The sequence below is a fragment of the Mugil cephalus genome, chromosome 22, assembly GCF_022458985.1.
Source record: "Mugil cephalus isolate CIBA_MC_2020 chromosome 22, CIBA_Mcephalus_1.1, whole genome shotgun sequence".
Lineage (NCBI taxonomy): Eukaryota > Metazoa > Chordata > Actinopteri > Mugiliformes > Mugilidae > Mugil > Mugil cephalus.
In genome coordinates, this window is record NC_061791.1 from 11218459 (window position 1) to 11235722 (window position 17264).

The following is a 17264-nucleotide window of genomic DNA, read 5'->3' on the forward strand; positions in this document are numbered from 1 at the left end:
ATAACGCGAATCAAAGATACATATGCACATTTCAGCACGACATAAGTGGAAAAGGTTGTTTTAGTTCAAAACTGTAACTGCACACTGTGACACTTTGGCACTTTTTAAAATCTAAAATGTCAAATGATTAAAGTACATACACCTAGTACGCACACACCTTATTGGAAGGGTCAGTGGAATCTCAGGCCACTGCTGAATGTTCCTTTGCAGGCGTTTGGCGAAGCTGCTGGAAAAATTTACTGTCGAATTAGCCTTTTGTTTCACTATGCAGCAGCAAAGATTAGGCCTCTGCTTCCCTCCTCATACCCTCACAGTGAAGACATTTCTCTCATAATAGTAATCCATCGAAACGCTGATAAAGTATATTCAGCTTGGGAACTTAACACAACTATGTGCAATCGCGTACTTTATGCAAATTCAAGATAATGCCAGAGAAGATCTGCGAGCATACCTGTGAAAAAAATAAAATTATAAAAAAAAAACACTTCAACAAGAATGACATGATGGCCTAGTTCGCTATCAGCCTGCTGTCAAGCCTAATAAGAATTAAAAGGAGTTAACGCTACTTTGTTTCTCTCCACTTCAAGTACTTTCTCTACCCCTGCACTCACTTCTGAGGCATCCACTAAGTATCCACCCCCATCAGACCAATATTAAAAAGCTTAGCTGGCGATGGTTTTTCAAGTAAATTAGAGAAAACAAAATCTCTCAGATTAGTCAATTAAGTGGCACATTAGCCCGAGACTTAATTAAAAGATAGTGGGGCATACAGTCTTTAAGGATATAGAGAGGCGACAGGAGTGTTTAAACAGCAGATTGAACAAATGGCACTTATTAAAAACTTGACTGTGAGTCACTTGACACCTCACACATCCCCTGCACCTTGAGCTACATAAACAGAGTGTCAGCTCCCCGGGTTCCCGCTATGCAAATCTCCAGGATGAGGCAAAGAGGAAGTGCACTAGTCACACAGCATCCCTGCCTGGAACGTCAAGATGCCCTCCTACAATCAGGGGGCTTTGCAACCAAAGCGGAAACATTTCGCATTTCAAACTTTCTACACCATTTACGAGAAGTGATTATGAATGTTTTTGAAGGCAAAAGGGAAATTAGACTCAACAAAGAGAAATGTAAGTCGCCGTCAAGATGCATCTTGATCTTTAACTCTGAAAAAGTGTTAGTGATTTGGCATCCAAGACAATTTACTCTCGCAAACCCCTTCTGAGATAATATGTGTGTGCATGCTTGGTGTCAACTTCTCTTTGAAAAGCATCCTTAATTAAACCTTTTGTTCTTCCGAGATGACAAAAAAGCCGGATCCAGGCGAGCAAAAGGCAGTTATTGTGTCAGAGTGCTGAGACTGAAGGTACACTAAAACATCACAGTTCACTGCTCGTGTTGCCATTTCAGCGTCACTTTCTATCCGGAACAATGCGACAGCTGACAGCTCGCACCCAAGAATTATCACGCTAAACTGAATTATTTCTGCCACGTGTTAATTTATTAACAACCTGTGCATGCTCTAATGTAGCTTGCATTTGCATATACATTTTTAACCTGCGAGCTCGATCATCTCGAATATTCTTTCGGATGCGGAGAATATTTCAAACCGCCTTTCGTCGAGCCGTGTTTGAATTTTGAAGAATGGGGCGGGGAGGGGGAAGAAAGACACATAAATCTCACACATGTCCACAGGGCACATACTCTTTAAGGGCAGAAATCTGCACTTCATCACCTTGCAACATATGAGACGTGGCATCTCCGATCTGAAGCGCCCCTCTCCTCCTCTCTCGTTCCGTGCCTTGCTCTCTCTCACTCTCTCCGAGTCTCAAAGAGGTGACTGTAACTTACACTTCTGCTTTCAGAAGGCTTCAAAAACAGCTAGCTTGTTTAGGTGGCACCCCTGGACTCTTCTGACAAAGAAGAGCAAATATACAGTATTAATAATCAGCCATGAACTATTCATATTTGGGTTCAAATACTAGACGGAATACGTAACTACAAACACTCCGAGACTTGTCATCTGCTGTATGTTATGAACACTTTGTGCACCAGAGAACCAAAGCTAGTTTGTGTTTTTAAAGTTGAATCGTACAGGAATACAGGAAAACTCTAGTTCGTTTACAAAGCAGTAAGCACGTCAATTAACACCACACAACAAACATGAAGAAAACATGTATCGCAACTGACACTTTTCACAATAAGAATCTCCTTTGTTCGCACTGGATAAATTAAGCATGAGATGATCCTTTCCCACCCACCCACCATTAATCTACATCCACTCCTACTGTATGCCTCGTGTCTTCAGACCATATAGACTATAGATATATTCTTCTAAAATGTATATGAGCTGACTACATCAATCACCATCTTTTTGCTTTTTTTCTTGTTTGTTATGTCAAAAGCTTGATAAGGAGCAACTTGTGTCAGAGACATGATCTTTGCGCACATCTGCAATATGTTGCTGTCCAAGTCATGTAAGAGTGTTTAAAAGTAGGTGTGTTTCTCCTTCCGTCCAGAGGTGGGGGCTTTGCATTGCTGAGACAGCGACATGCACCCACAAGAAAAGTGTGGGCTGCTTCGTTCGTCTACAACACACAGAGCTGACAGCTAACCGGTCAACATGCCACAAACTGTAACTGAGGTGCGTTGTGCTCCGAATGTGGCCCATACGTGCACCCAAATGTGTATCTCCACAAATAGTGCCCAGTGCCTTTATTTACAACAACAGTCCTTGTTGAGGCCAGTATGTTTCTAATAATACAAATTCATGATCTTTTAATTTGAAGTTCTGCATTTGTTTAAAGCTGGTGACAAACTCAGCACCTGTAATTTGAAAATAAAAGCTCACGGACGTTCCAATGGACTGAAACCTTTCATTTCTTAGCACTGCTTTTAGTATGAAACACGTTCAGACGAGCTATATGTGCCCAGAACAACAATCCGTTAAAAATAGCATGATTATATGTGTATGATTGATTTTTTTTCAAAGTGGCAGACACGTACAGTTCCGCATGCATTAGCTTTGTATCAGGCACGTCCCCACCATTACCTGTGTTCCTTTTATGTTTTTTTTTAAATAGCAGAAACATCTGTATATTCCATGTGTCTTGATCTTAAAAAAATATTTCAAGTAACCACGGCACGGTTTCTGGAATGTCCCCTTCATTATATTTCGGTGGGCACAAAAATTTTACATATGCACTGATCAGGTATAACATAATGACCTCCTTCCTAATACTGTGTAGGTCTCAGCGGCGGCTCATCAGAGAATGGACACGGGCTTTCTGAAGGTATCTGGTGGTGGTGTGGTAAAAGGATGTCGTTAGTGGGGACCTTCAGGTCCTGTGGGTTCCACTGTGGATCAGGTTCCAGTGGATCCCACAGATAGTTGATCAGTTTGAGATCTAAGGAATTTGGAGGCCTGCATCCTTCTGGGGACGGCTGCTGGTGTCATTGCTATGTGGTGGGGGTGTCTGGTCTGGTCTGGTCTAGGTGGGCGGTACATCCACATGAATGCCAGGTCCAAACGTTTCCCAGCAGAACATCGTATTGTCACAAGATGGTCAATGTTATATACTTGTCAGTGGTCATAATGTTATGCCTGATCACTGTGCATTCACACCTAGCAAAAATAAAAATAAAAAAACACTGCGTGCATCTAAGATTTAAAGCTAATACAGCCTGTGATGGTTTGCACGAAAGCATGCGGCAGTTAAACTGAAACTGAACCCTTAGACAATAACGCACGTGTCAATTTACAGTTTAAGTGGTTTTGTTCCGGATGAGGATGCAAGCAGGTGTTGCCAGCGCACACCTGTAAACTTTCCCCACGCATCGAATTCCCCCGCGGCATGTGTACAAAACACCCTGCCAATGCCTAGTTACCTTTCTTTTTAATCTGCGCAGCGCACTACTCATCATCACAAACAAACTGTCGCCACGGCAGTTTGCTGCTTAAGATGTGTTTATTTGTAGCAGATGAAACAATTAGGGACAGCTGACAGGCAAATAAACACGTTGAGGCGAAACATCTGGGCTTTAATGGTTGCTGTATTGTTGTTGTTTGTGGGGGAGCGCACGGAGTCGAGCTCGGCGAGCGAGCGGAACGTACCGCGCATCAGGAAAACAATTTAACAGATCAGACAACTAATATTGTGTTTGTTTATTTGTTAAAGGAAAATCAGACGCAAGCGCTCGACGCCGAGTTCGCCCGAGCAGAATATGGAAAAACACTTATCTGAACACGTCGGTTTGATCTTGTTTTTATCCCTGCATCTCAGAGGCAGCATGTTGGTGTGTGTGTGTGTGTGTGTGTACGAGAGGCTTTGCCTGTCACTCATGTTAACTCAATGTGAAGAGGCTGCTCCAAGCGGAAAGTTGAGGCCTATATATTTGCCACAATGGCTGGTGTTATTAAGACCTTGATCCATGTTTTCTTTCTGCATGGAGGGAGGTAAGCTACTACATGCTCTCTCTCCCCCTTTGTCTGGGTGGGGTTTCTTTGGTTGAGTCAGCCTGAGAGGAGACTTACACACAGCTCTATAAAAAAAGCCTTTATAAACCACCATGAGTGGAGTTTTTCTTTTGTTTATCCACAATTTAAAAACAAATAGTTTAATAGAAAGAAAGATCTCAGCAAAATCATCAACCGTCGACGTTTTAAAAGGGGGCATTATGCAACACATCTGGGAGTTAATAAATTGTGCCACTTGGAAGTGCAAAGAAAAAAAAAAAATATATATATTGCAAACAGAAGCTACCGATTCAACCGTGGATTGCAAAAGATGTTGTTATTTCAAAAGGAACCGCACAAGAAATGTATTCATCATAAACAAATCCCGCTCCGTAAGTGGTTGTAAACGCTCCCATAATAGAACAAGCGTGCCTGACAAACAACCTGCCAATCACTCACAAGATCCTGAAGACTGGAGGCCTCCGGCATCCTCGTTCATTTAAGAGATGTTAAGAACAAACAATCAAAAGTGCCGCTCGGGAGAGCGCAACACGTCCACATCAGCAAATGACATGTAACAATGGTGACATCTAATTTATAGCTCAAGGAGCGTGTACAAGCAAATAAACAGGCATCCCTGATCCGCACGTCCCTCTCAATTTGCCTCCAGCACGGTCCGTTGGCTTTCAGGAGCAGAGCCAAAAGGAAAATAGAAAAGTTGAAAGTGCACAACTTTGAGCTGATGTCTTATTTACAGGTCCAAGACCCCCGATCTCTCCGAGCGCCTGTGCAGGCATCCATAAAACACCAGCCTCCCTTACCGCAAGCACACAAACACACCACTGACGCCGAGGCCCCGGCAAAAACGCTCCACTCGCACGTACGGATTAAGATGCTGGAGTATCTGGGAGATGTGAGGAAGGAGGGGGTGTTTTCTGCAATGCAGAGGAAGAGAGGAAATGATTGATCTCCGTGTCTTTTCTCTCCTTTTATTCCCGACTCTTTCGTTCCTCTCAGGCAGATGTTGCAGACGTCGTCTTCTCAGGGCACAGCGTGTGGCAGAAACTTTGAACCTCACCGTGCCCCATCCAGGGTTTTTTTTTTTTTTTTTTAAGTTCCAGTCTCGTGATCTTGCTAACTGCCAGATGTTATCTTTGCATCACCGTGGTGACGCCTCCAGGTAACAAGGAGATTAGAAGCAGTCAGAGGCCCATGTACCACAGCAAAGCTTTAGCAAAAGGGGGTCTTTAAATATTTAAGGTATGAGTACGATCACACATTGTTACTCTAAGAAGAGACGGGAACAAAGAATACAAATTTTTCCCTTGGAAATCATTTACATTTCATTGCCAAGACTTGAGACTGATATCATTTGAGAGAGTTGAGTTTTTAGCAGCAAAAAACTCATTTTAAACCTTTTCTGTTGGCTAAAAACACACGAAAATGAATCAATTTGTATTATTCTGTCAATACTAATGCAATTTTTATTTGTTTCTGAATGTTGCCAACCACATTAATAATTTGTGCGAAAGAAATAAGCAAACAAATAAGACGTATGCAAAGGCAGGCTTCTTCAGCTCCTTGTCAAAGTCGATTACAGTTCCCAGGTAATCACCCTATTTGCATTGTAAACCAGGCACATGTGTGAGGAGGCTAATGGGGCCACTACCTGAGGAGATTAATTGAAAGTGACATTAGTTGAACTCTCCGCTTTATTTTTTTTTCCTTGCACAGTTCTCTGAATGATTGTCTCACCTTATTTTAATGTCGTGCCACAGGTCTAAACAGGGAAGTCAAGTATTTCTAAACTTAGAGGAAGAAAAATTATATTATGGTGTGCAAGAATACACCAATCAGTAATCATTTTCTTTGCGCTTAAAGTTTGCATAGGGAGGAGGTCAGGGTGGATGGTTGGGTTTGGAAAACACTGGACTAACACAGGACAACAGTGTTTGTTTGATATTTCAAACTAAAAGTTACTGTTGTAACTTCCTTAACCGCATACTTAAGATTACAAATTCTGGATTAAAAATCAGTAAATATCCCAATTGGAATCTATTACAACGCATGAGCAACCACATACCACAATGTAACAATGCATGTAATTTTTTGATTTGCTTGGGATGGAAAACTGCATGCAGCACATGCACATGCTGACAGTTATTACACCTGAATGATTACCTTTAATGATTCGCAACACAATATTTTAAATGTAACAAAATGAATCACCCCGGTTCTAACAGTCAGGTAATGGCGGCTATTATGAATCATATGGATTGACGAGAGGACTGAGGGGAAAAACATTTTCGCCAAAAAGAATTGGCGGTCCAGCCAGAAACAGATGGGGAACAAATAGCAGCGCAACACATTACCATCACCCCCTCTTGTATTGTTTAATTAGTCATATTATTCCTAATTATGATATGGTTATAATCTTATCAGTATACAACGCTCAGGTCTACCCCAAATGAAAATGAAGGAAGCAAAACACCATTAATGTTCCCATCTGTTTTTTCCTCTTATAAAGCCACAGCAAAAGCAGTAATTTGTTCTCATGGCCGAGGGCAGGAGGACTTTCATTTTCTGAGTGAAAGAGTATCCCACCCAATTGAGCAGGAAGAAGGGATGAATGGATGGATGGATGGATAAATACACGGCTAGTCAGAGAAGGTGGCCGCGACCACACAGTAATTTATTGTAATATTGTAAAAAAAAAAAAAAATGACCTTGAGATCACAGAAGTACTGAATTTCTCCCCAGACGGCAAACAGAAACAATGGAGCAGTCCTAATTGTGACATTACAATCCAGCACACAGCGAGCGATCAGAGGGGGATTGATTAGAGGAGTAGAAAGGTGGAAGACTTTGTGAAAAGGTCACTGCGCACTCTACCTGGAGTTTTTAAAATTTCCAACCTTCCGCGTCCTCTGTAAATGTGGAATAAAGTGAAAAAAAGAAAGAAAAAGTACAACTCCTGCGTGATTACAGACTTCGCGGACAGCGATATTTTCCCCAACGTATTAGTGAAATAAGATGGTAATTTCCTGGGGCCAGGGTGTATCCAGGCAGAAAATGATAAAAGGAAATAAAGATAGAATGGCAAGGGGAGTCTCTTCCTTTCTGCTCTACCAGCGGAGGGGCTGACGTGGAGGTTAATTGAGGGGTTAACAGGGGGTGGTGTTGGCTGAAGGTCAGACTGCTGTTCCAGCCAGCAGGAGGTCCCTGCTCCCTGATGACCTGACTGAGTGTTGCTGGTCATGTTTCCATGTTAATCCCGATGCCGTTCTCAGGTTAGCACCCTCTCTAATAGAGAAAGGACCGGAGGAGGATGAATGTGCGACATGTGAAAGGCAGACGAGAGGTTAAAGATGCGGCCGTCACAAAACTTAGACGTTATGCTGCTTCTCCATCCACTCGAAGGAAGTAAACTCAAATAGCAAGATGCAACTTTGATATGGAACATTTGCCTTTCTCTTAAGATTCTTGTGTTTTTAGCCAAACGCAGCAATGCAACGCACTGAGCAATGGCGAGCAGTCATTCCTTGGAAATTGTTGGCCCTTTTGATGAACAGTTAGCAAAGTTGAAAAACAATTATAATTTTTTATATCCACAGTTTTATTTTGTCTTTGTTGAAGTGAGCTCGCTAAGGCGCTCAAAAACAAAACTGTGTGGCGAGGGATTTAAAATAAATCTTTAAACTGTAACAAAAGTCATTTTCAAGCGTTCTTTTCATCACTGGATCAGCAAGTGAGTCTTACTAAGAAAACAAAACTTTGCTCTCTAAAAAAGAAATGTAGTAAACTACAGTCTCCAAATGACCAAACATCAGGTCATTTGGAATAATGCTTCATTTTCCACCAAGGAACGGGTCAAGATGCACTAAAAAAAAAAAAAAAAAATATATATATATAGATCTGAATCCTGGGTGTTAAACAGGCAGTATGTACAAGAAAACTCAGAGAACCAGGCACATTGACATGTATGTGAAAATGCAACTTACATGACTCCACACTAGAAGGGAAGAGAAACGTGTCTCACAGCACAACAGGAACATGAAATAATGCACACAATAACAGCATAAAACAATCTTTTTTGGTAATGTTTTATTTTAAAAAATGGTTCTCTTTAAGATTTATGATAATGTACAAAACTAATAAATTGAGTCACTAAATCCAATTTAAGCTGAAGATGAAAATGAAAATGAGAAGGACTGAGCGTGAGGCACAGCATAAATAGTACTGCATAAGACAACTACTATTTTCTATATACTTTTTCTTTTAGATAAATTCTTCACATTATCTACATAGTGTTTTCTTGACACTCTTTAGCCTGTAACATACTTGTGGTTTGAGCTCATAATAAACATGAAAATGAGGTTTACTTTCTGCACATTATCTGCTGAAGAGGTGCCTATCCAACCTCCTCGTACGACTAACAGTGCGCCATTAATACGAGCTGTACATGACAGCGCATTATCTTTGATGGCGTTAGGAAGGGACGTTTTTTTTGTTGCCATTTAGTAAGCAGTGCTAATGAGGGCCAGCGTTAAGTATCATCACTTAAACGACATCAAAGCGGATCTCCAAGACAAGAAAATGACTCTGCTGGTGATTCACCATAAACTCATTGAGAGATACACAGAATTAAGAAGCAGAAAAAAAGGAGAAGAAAACTGCCTTTACCCTGCATTAGTTTACCATTTCATCATGACAGTTCGTGACTCCTGTTTTGTAGTGAGAGTCACTGGGCTCGAATTCCGAAAGCCGCTTATATGGCAACTAGGGTCACCATTTTTTAATTCCTTATCACAGCCCTCATGAACAGAGTGTAGTTCAGCAAGTCATCCTCGCAAAACGAGTGCTGTATGTGACATAGCATCACAGGAAAAACAAAATTGTACCATATGCAGCTGACAAAGTCTTATGTGTACATGTATCAGTCTGATTTTGAGGCAAAGACATGCTAGGATAATTAGTGATTCTGAATCGGCCGTAGGTGTGAGTATTAGTGTGTTGTCTGTCTCTGTGTGTTAACCCTGCAATACACTAGGTGTACCAGGGTGTACCCCGCCTCTCACCCATGGACAGCTGTGGCTCCAGACCCCCCACAACCCTCTAGAGGACAAGCAGCAACAGAAAACAAACAAGTGTGAATATTATACAGTGAGCTGGTGAAAACCTTTTGTATCTGCACTAAATTTCCAGTAACCCCAATGCTTCAAAAACTTCATCAAGAGATGTGAGATGAGATTGTTTCGTAGAATAATTTCATAAACATTACAGCACTTATTTCAACAAATATAAGCTTATCAGTAATTCTGTGCAGTTATTTTCAGTAATAAAAGGTCATTTCAATAAAAAAAAAACGTAGAAAATGTAGAAAAGTAAAAAATATTTTGTCCCCATAAAATCTTTTCCTTTATCATGTTCGCGTGATGTCCTGATTCAACTTTGATATTTCACTAGTTTCTCCTGTTCTACAGTAGATATATCTAAATGGAAGTCTGTGTTCCAAAGTTACAGAGAGTAATAAAGAATGTATGACCTATCACATAAACCTTTTACAGTGTTGTACAGTACTACGACTGCAACTGAGCATTAAAAAACACAAAGGTATTGTAAATGAATCCAGAGTAAATGTTTTTTTAGACTGTATGCGAAACAATTAGACAGCATTCCTGATCTAACAATAAAATCTTTTAAAAGCAGTCTGTGATAATACTTTTCTGAAACTGAGAGAATACTTAAAAAATACACAGAAGATTTAACTGACATGTTCATATATTTGGAGTTACTTCTAGCCCGCGCTGAGCTGGTTTTGATGGAGAAGCCCAGTGTCAAGATACATTTTTCAAAGCATGCATTACACAGCCACACCACACTCTTTAACACATACTGAAAAGTCAGACCTCCACAAACACAACACATATTCCAGCTATCACACACTCACACACACACACACACACACACACTTTCCCCTCCGTCTGTTGCTGAATTCAAAGTGACAGCAGCAGCAGTTTCCTTCTGTGTTTTCATCCGGGGTCCAGTTATCCCCAGCAGAGACACCCTGGTCCACACCGACACACTGCAGACCTCCCTATGTGGGGAAACAGATGCCGCAGCACTCCATACAGATTTCCAGGCAATCTGAGGACTCACAGCAGGCATCCATGATGCCACAGTCCATGTCACAGGGGCAGTTGCAGTCATCACCCAGGTCATCTGCGCAGCAGCAGCAACAGCAAGCCTCAGATGTGCATGCGCCGCACGAGGCCTGGGCCACCACCATGTTGCAAAGCGTCAGGAACTCACAGAACAGGCAGGCCAGGATGCAGTGAACACAGCAGTCTGAGTCCAGGTCAAACCAGTCGGGGTGACAAGTTGTGAAGTGAGATAAATATGTGAATAAAATGAAAATAAATTAAAAAAGAACAAAAAAAACACAAATATGAACAACAACAAATCACTAAAAAATAAAAAATAAAAAATCGGTGCATTTACTAAATCTTAGTTCCAGCCAAATAAATGAAAAGAAGTGTAGAGTGAGTCTGTTAGTCGATGCGTGCTTGACAAGCCGACAGGAGGAAAGAGTAAGTACGCAACTAAAAAGTGACGGCAAACCAGGATGGGGGAAACAAGGAAATTCAAAGAAACGAATTCATCCCCTGCAGTTTTGATTAACAGACCATTAAATAATTGTGGCATTATCATGCAAACTGCTAGGTTGATCAAACAACGATGATTAGCAAAGTCCTAGAGTCTCTCCCTGGCAAATAGGTGAATTAATGCTGGAAATGCTCACGCCTCTGATTAACCTCCTCACAGACCTTCTTTATGTGTCTGGTGCTGGGTTTCAGCTTGTTGTTCCGCAGCAATCGAGAGTTCCCCTTTAAGTTTCTAATGTGCCCATTAGTCATCATGAATCTGGTTCTGAATGGCTGAATTAGTTCTATGTTTCATTAACATGTTGCGGTGCTGATGTGAATGAGCAATGAAATAGGACAAATATCACAAATACGCTCAAATGCTTTCATTGACGTCACGTCGGTTATGGTGGTGGAAGTGTTAATCGCTCCATTTTTAATCTGATTGAGGAAAAAAATAAAATAGGTTTCCTCACCACAGGTTAATTCAACAGATCACAGCAGAATCTAGATGCTCATTAGGTTACAGCGGCGAGAAACACATCCTCACCTTCTCCCTAGAGTCACTGATGTTTTCTAGCATACTTAAAATCATCGACAAAAAAAATCTGGCACGCTCTTCTATTTCAAGCAGCCCCATGACGTGTCCGGAGAGCAAAAGAGAAGCTGGCCCGGAAAATACAGCAGGATATAAACAAAATCCTGGCTTTGATTTCCTTTCTCACATGTGTGTTTTTGAGAATTGTTCTTCTCCATTTCATACGTCAGGGAGAGGAAAAACAAACGCTCTTGTAATTACAACATCTTGTCTTCACTCAGATTTGTGGTGTGAAAACCACCTTGTCAACCAGAGAGATTGTGTCTCGTAGTGTGAATTTGAAATAAACTGAAGTTAAAGTTGTTATTTCATAAGAGCTGAGGTCACTTTTTCCAAATAATAAAAAGTTTAATTTGGAATACAACTCTTAAATGTGTTGCAGCCCACACGAAAAATGAATGCATTTAGTTTATGTTGTCTGTAATCGAACTGCTCCACACCAGGTCCTTCTGTTGTTGTATCCAAGTCAGTAAACAGTACTAAATATCCTTCAGTAAGTGGGTCTGGCATGCACTCCTGGCAGCTGTCTCCTTTTTCAACCAAGGCCAGGGCGGCGCCGCCGCTTTGGAGTGTTAAAAAGACATGATATGGATGGATGCAGAAAAAATAGCATTACAAACAGGGCACATTTGCATAACTTTCATCAGCCCATCTTGAGTTGTCAGAAGGGGCTGTTACTGATTGGGTTAGTGAAGGAAGGAGAGTGTGGAGGACGGAATGGGAAGGCAAGCTGAGGGCCGTTGAATGCTCATGTTTGATTAATCAAAGTAGAGGGGATTTTTTTTTTTTTCTAATTTTGCAGCGCTAAGGGCTGCAGAGCTGACCAGGAGCACTAACTGTGATACAAACAAGATAGGGAAGGGAACATGAAACGAGCAAGCGTGTGCCTACATGTGTGTATCTGAGAGGGCGCCTGAAGTTTGAATGCATCTTATTATCCTTATCTGAGGCCATAACACTGGCAGTGATGGAAGATGCATGAGAATAAATCCTTCACTATTTAACATCGTGAAGTGGATGTGCGGTAAACTGCTATTGGGCAAACTGTGGATTTGTTTCATGCTGGCATAACAAAACTCATACCACATTCCACACTGGCATCCACCATAGTGTACAACCATCTACAAGCTGCCAGTGAGTGCAATAAACACTGTTCGGCCACAGCTTCATGCACAAAACCTCAAAGTTCAGCCTAACAAACTCTGAAGGACCCAGAGGGTATAGCCATGCCAGCATTCAGAATGTAACAGCAGACTGTGAATATGATACAAACACAGTACATAGACATTAAGCAGTGGCCAGCCTTCTCAGCTATTCACTTGGATGTATAATTCAACACCAGCGATTAGTCTGGATCTTACAGAAGCTAGAAAAGAGGAGGGGAAGGAGGGGGGGGTCATATACAGTACACAAGAGAGCTGGACGCAAGGCACATCTCCATGAAAACAGAGATAGACAGACAGAAAGGCAGACAGAGACAGAGTGAAACCAACCAACAGACAGACAGAGCAGCATACACTGACAATGCTCCTGTTTAATGTCAGCGAGCAGAGATGAAGCCCAGGGTTTGCAGGGGCAAAAACAGCGTCCGGTGCCTCTGAGGAAATAGTTTGAGACATCTGGAAAGCTAACATCAAAAAACGGGGAGCGGCATGACACAAAACAAGCTGGATGGGCCTCAGAGCAGCAAGCTGTGCAAAACATTCAAACTCACAAAGAGTGAGAGGGAGGGCAAGAAAGCTAAACAGGGTAAGATGAAGAGAGAGAGACTGATCAGACAAAGCCTTGGTGGCCATGGGAATGCACAGAAGGCACACATGGGTAAAGGGAGAAGAGGATGCGGCCTGGGCACTGAAGGTCCACCTCATGCACTTAAAGCAGGTCTGTTTATAATGTATGACTGAGGGAAAAGTCAAAGCTAGAGCACTAGAGCTTCCACAAAACACACACACACACACACACAAACACATCAAGTGTAGAGGGCTTAAGATTCCGCTCCCGGCCTTGGCTCGAAATCTCTAAATGAGGCTAAAGCAGCTTTAAGACCTTAACTGATTACACACAATTAACAAAAACATAAACTGGATGACAAGAGCGTAGGCAACACACCCTGCTGAACAAAAGCAGTGGAGTAAATGACTCCTCAGAAGCTGAGGTGTTATCACAGATTGGCTACGGTGCCAACGGCGTGTGCCAAGAATCACAGAGAGCAACAGAATCCCCAGAGCTGACTCCTGCTAGCTTACGCCTTTTATTTCCTGTGTTCATGGGGCTGTTTAGGAGGCTAATTTCACAGGCAAACAGATTATGTTAATCCGTGTAAACATTCAAACACAACAGCTTGGCTGTTTTCCGGGGGGAAATAAATAGTTGAGAGAGAACATATTGATTCTGAGAGCTCTCGTGTCTGCAAATAAGCAACACTAAAGACATAATGAGACTTGTTGAGCAGCTGTTTTTTTTTTGTTGTTGTTTTTTTTGCACTCCCTCTCTTCCGTTCTTTACCAATTAAGACGTAGAAAACATGATGCGTCTGGAATATCTCTGGTGAATGCAACCCGCCTTTATCTGCGACGTGGTGTGGGTGTGTGTTTTGTTCATGTGCATATTCATCTGATGCATATTTTAACAGCATCATCAAATAGAGATCTCACTGCCCACTTTTCTCTTTCATTTCAACTTAAATCTCAACCTGACCGTTGTGAATCTTTTAAAATGACATCTTATTTTCCATCCTCACCTTGGAGCAAAGACTCTCATAAAAACATGAAAAACATCAAAGGCCTTGGGCCGGATAAATAAGAAGGAATATAAGAAATATTTGTTGGAAATATGCCAAAACTCTCATATTGTACGGTCTAAGGTAGCACAGAGAACACATGCAAGTCCACAAATAGACGCACAGCCACTGAGTACAGTAGCTGGAGGAGGGAGGCGTCTGGGCCCTGTTAATGAGGGCCAGGGTGGTGCTGACGGGATGTAGGGAGAACCAAAAAGGGCCCAGAGAGGTGTGAGGGGTCGTGAGGGGCCCGAAGAAGGCTGGTCACGACTTTTAATAGGCACCCTGTGCTCTCAGGCCTCGTTAGACGGTCACACCTATCTCCCCAATGGAAAAGGACCGGCCAACAACCTTCATTACTAGACTCACCTCAGCCTTGCACCTGACAAAGTGACGGCTTCCCTGCATGGCAAACCGACCCACTGACTTGTTGTTAAAGAAAATAAAAGCCACAGGGGCGAGATAAGATGTCATTTGCTTGACGGGAGTGATAAATATGAGAGGTCATGCTCTGACATCATTAAAAGGTGAGAGAAGGTAAGAATTTATTATCAATATCTTCTGGGGTATTATTTCATGAGCGCCTCCTAAGAATAGTCCCATTTTGTTTGACGGTGTTCTCATTTCACTGTACCACTACAGACTAGGATTACATGATCAAGTATTTTTGCCTGTAATCAAACTTAGGCATGATATTTATGTTTTCCCCAAAATGACAAGACAATATAAGACCAAGAACTACAATATATAGTTTGGTATGAAGCCATCAATGGATAGAAGTAGCACATATATTATTGGAATATGCAGTGATGCAATGTGATTAGTTTCGACCAACGAAAAGGTGAGATGCAAAGACAGAAGGATGCCAGCAATAAAGCGTTAGATAAGATATGTTAGTATCGATCAATATGCATAGGTCTACGCTTTCCTGTACTTTCCATCATTTATACCTCGTGTGTGGACACTCACCCTCTGGTAAAGGAGGTTTCTGTGAACCTGTGGAACTGCCTTTGCTGCGTCGGCTGCTGTCGCTGTTGACTGACAAGCTGGACCTCAGTTTTCTCTGCATCCTCTGCGACACAGGCGTGGACGGCTGCTTCTTGGGCTGCTCTGTCATTGGCGCTGCTCCTCTTGTGCCAGGGCCTGACCCACCCACGGCACTCGTGCCGATGCTGGCACCGCACGAGCAGGTCCGCGTGGCCTCGGACCCGGCAGGGTGGATTCTGCTGCCATTACTCAGAGTGGGTGTGTCAGCGCTGCTATGGAGAATGCCATTTTGGTCCTTGGCAGCATCTCCCTCAGTGGGCTCCGAGGGCGCTGGCTTCGAGTCAGACTCAGACCGAGGTTGAGCTGGTGTGGAGAAAAGGAAAAGGATATCATTTTTAATCTCGTGTAGTAAAAAGTTGGCTGTGAGGATTTGGAACAATTACTTAAATCGGTACTTAGGGAGTGTTAAGTGATGAAATTTCCCCGGAGTGTTACATCTAGCTGGCATTTATTCATCTGAAACATCTGCAAGCTAAGGATTTTAATAAGAAACAGTCCAATGAAACGGAATACAGAAAGACAACAACTTGACGCAATTTCTTTTGGTGACTCTAGAGGACAAAACATTTCCAAACAGTAAGGTGTAATACATGGAAAAAGTAATGCTTTACTTTAATAACTTTTTTTTTTACTAAAGACAAAGAGTTGTGGATTCCTTTCACCTAACTTTATTTTAGTTGAAAGACAACTTTGCCTGCACTCTCTGCACTTCATATATTTTATTCACGTATAAAGCAGTCTGTCAGTTCTTCAGTTCTTACAAACCGAACACAGCCACAACAGAGACACACCATTCTCAACTAAATCATTCTCAGCAAATCACGCCACGTTTCCTAACATGATAATATCGATCATACGGCAAACATTTCAACCTGGAATGACAGAGAGGAGCGGAGAGACGCAGAAACCCGCATATGTGACAGGATCACAAAAGGCGCTGCTGTAGGCAGACAGACATTTGTGGGAGCAGTACCTCAGTGAGTTAAGACAACGCGAGAGAAAGAGATTAATGCAGTAAAAGGAGAAAGACAGCCTGTGATAGTGTACATATACAAAATGGCTGCTGTCTGCAACAGTAATGATCTTCTCTCCTCTGAAAGAGCGGAGATGGCCTCAACTAGTTTTTCTAAGTGCATGTGTGACAGCCACAGAAAGTCAGGAGACAGCGACCTGTCTGATAAGAAAGAAGGGGAAGGATATGAGTGAGCAAAGGAGGTGGCATTTTACTGAGAGGAACACCTGCACATTCAGCTCTACTGGGACTTACTCCTGTATTACCTTTCCTCCACATCAGACACACTGTGCATGTGCACACGCTGCCAGACTTAGTGAATTATTCATCTCTTTTTAAGTTTGTCCGTGTGAACCATAGTTATTCATTTTTTCATACATTCTTTATATACATTGAATATATAGCGTCTTTACGGCCGAACGTGAACTCGGCCTTATTTAACAGCTTGGTGAAGTGTTCCACAGCTGTCCAAAAATCTACAAATTTTCCAAAGTGCATGCAAACATAGAACTTAATATGATGCTGGTAATTTCTTTCCATCTCTGTTTTCTTTCTGTCAGCTCACCAACAAGTGCAATTATGCTTAACAAGAGAGCGAGAGAGTGTGGGAATCGGGCCTCGCGCTTTTTAACAACACATCACCCTGGGAGAGGCCGGACGTGAATGTGGATGTAAAACAAAGCAATTAAATACACACACTGGGTTTTGCCGTCTTCTCATTCAGGCTT

The 17264-nt window shown here is 42.1% G+C and overlaps 1 protein-coding gene across 5 annotated transcripts in view; it reads right to left on the bottom strand.

Moving 5' to 3' along the window:
• mdfic (MyoD family inhibitor domain containing) overlaps positions 1 to 17264 on the bottom strand; it is a 238441-nt gene that overhangs the window by 188610 nt on the left and 32567 nt on the right. For 3 of the 5 annotated variants that reach the window (XM_047575094.1, XM_047575095.1, XM_047575093.1), the window contains 2 exons: positions 15447 to 15827; positions 8544 to 10804 (listed from right to left, as the gene is read on the bottom strand). In XM_047575094.1, coding sequence (XP_047431050.1) covers positions 10554 to 10804; positions 15447 to 15827 — 632 coding nt within the window. In that variant the 3' untranslated portion in view covers positions 8544 to 10553. Of the gene's footprint in view, positions 1 to 8543; positions 10805 to 15446; positions 15828 to 17264 lie in introns of those variants that run through there. The other 2 variants (XR_007111241.1, XM_047575097.1) reach the window with 1 other exon arrangement.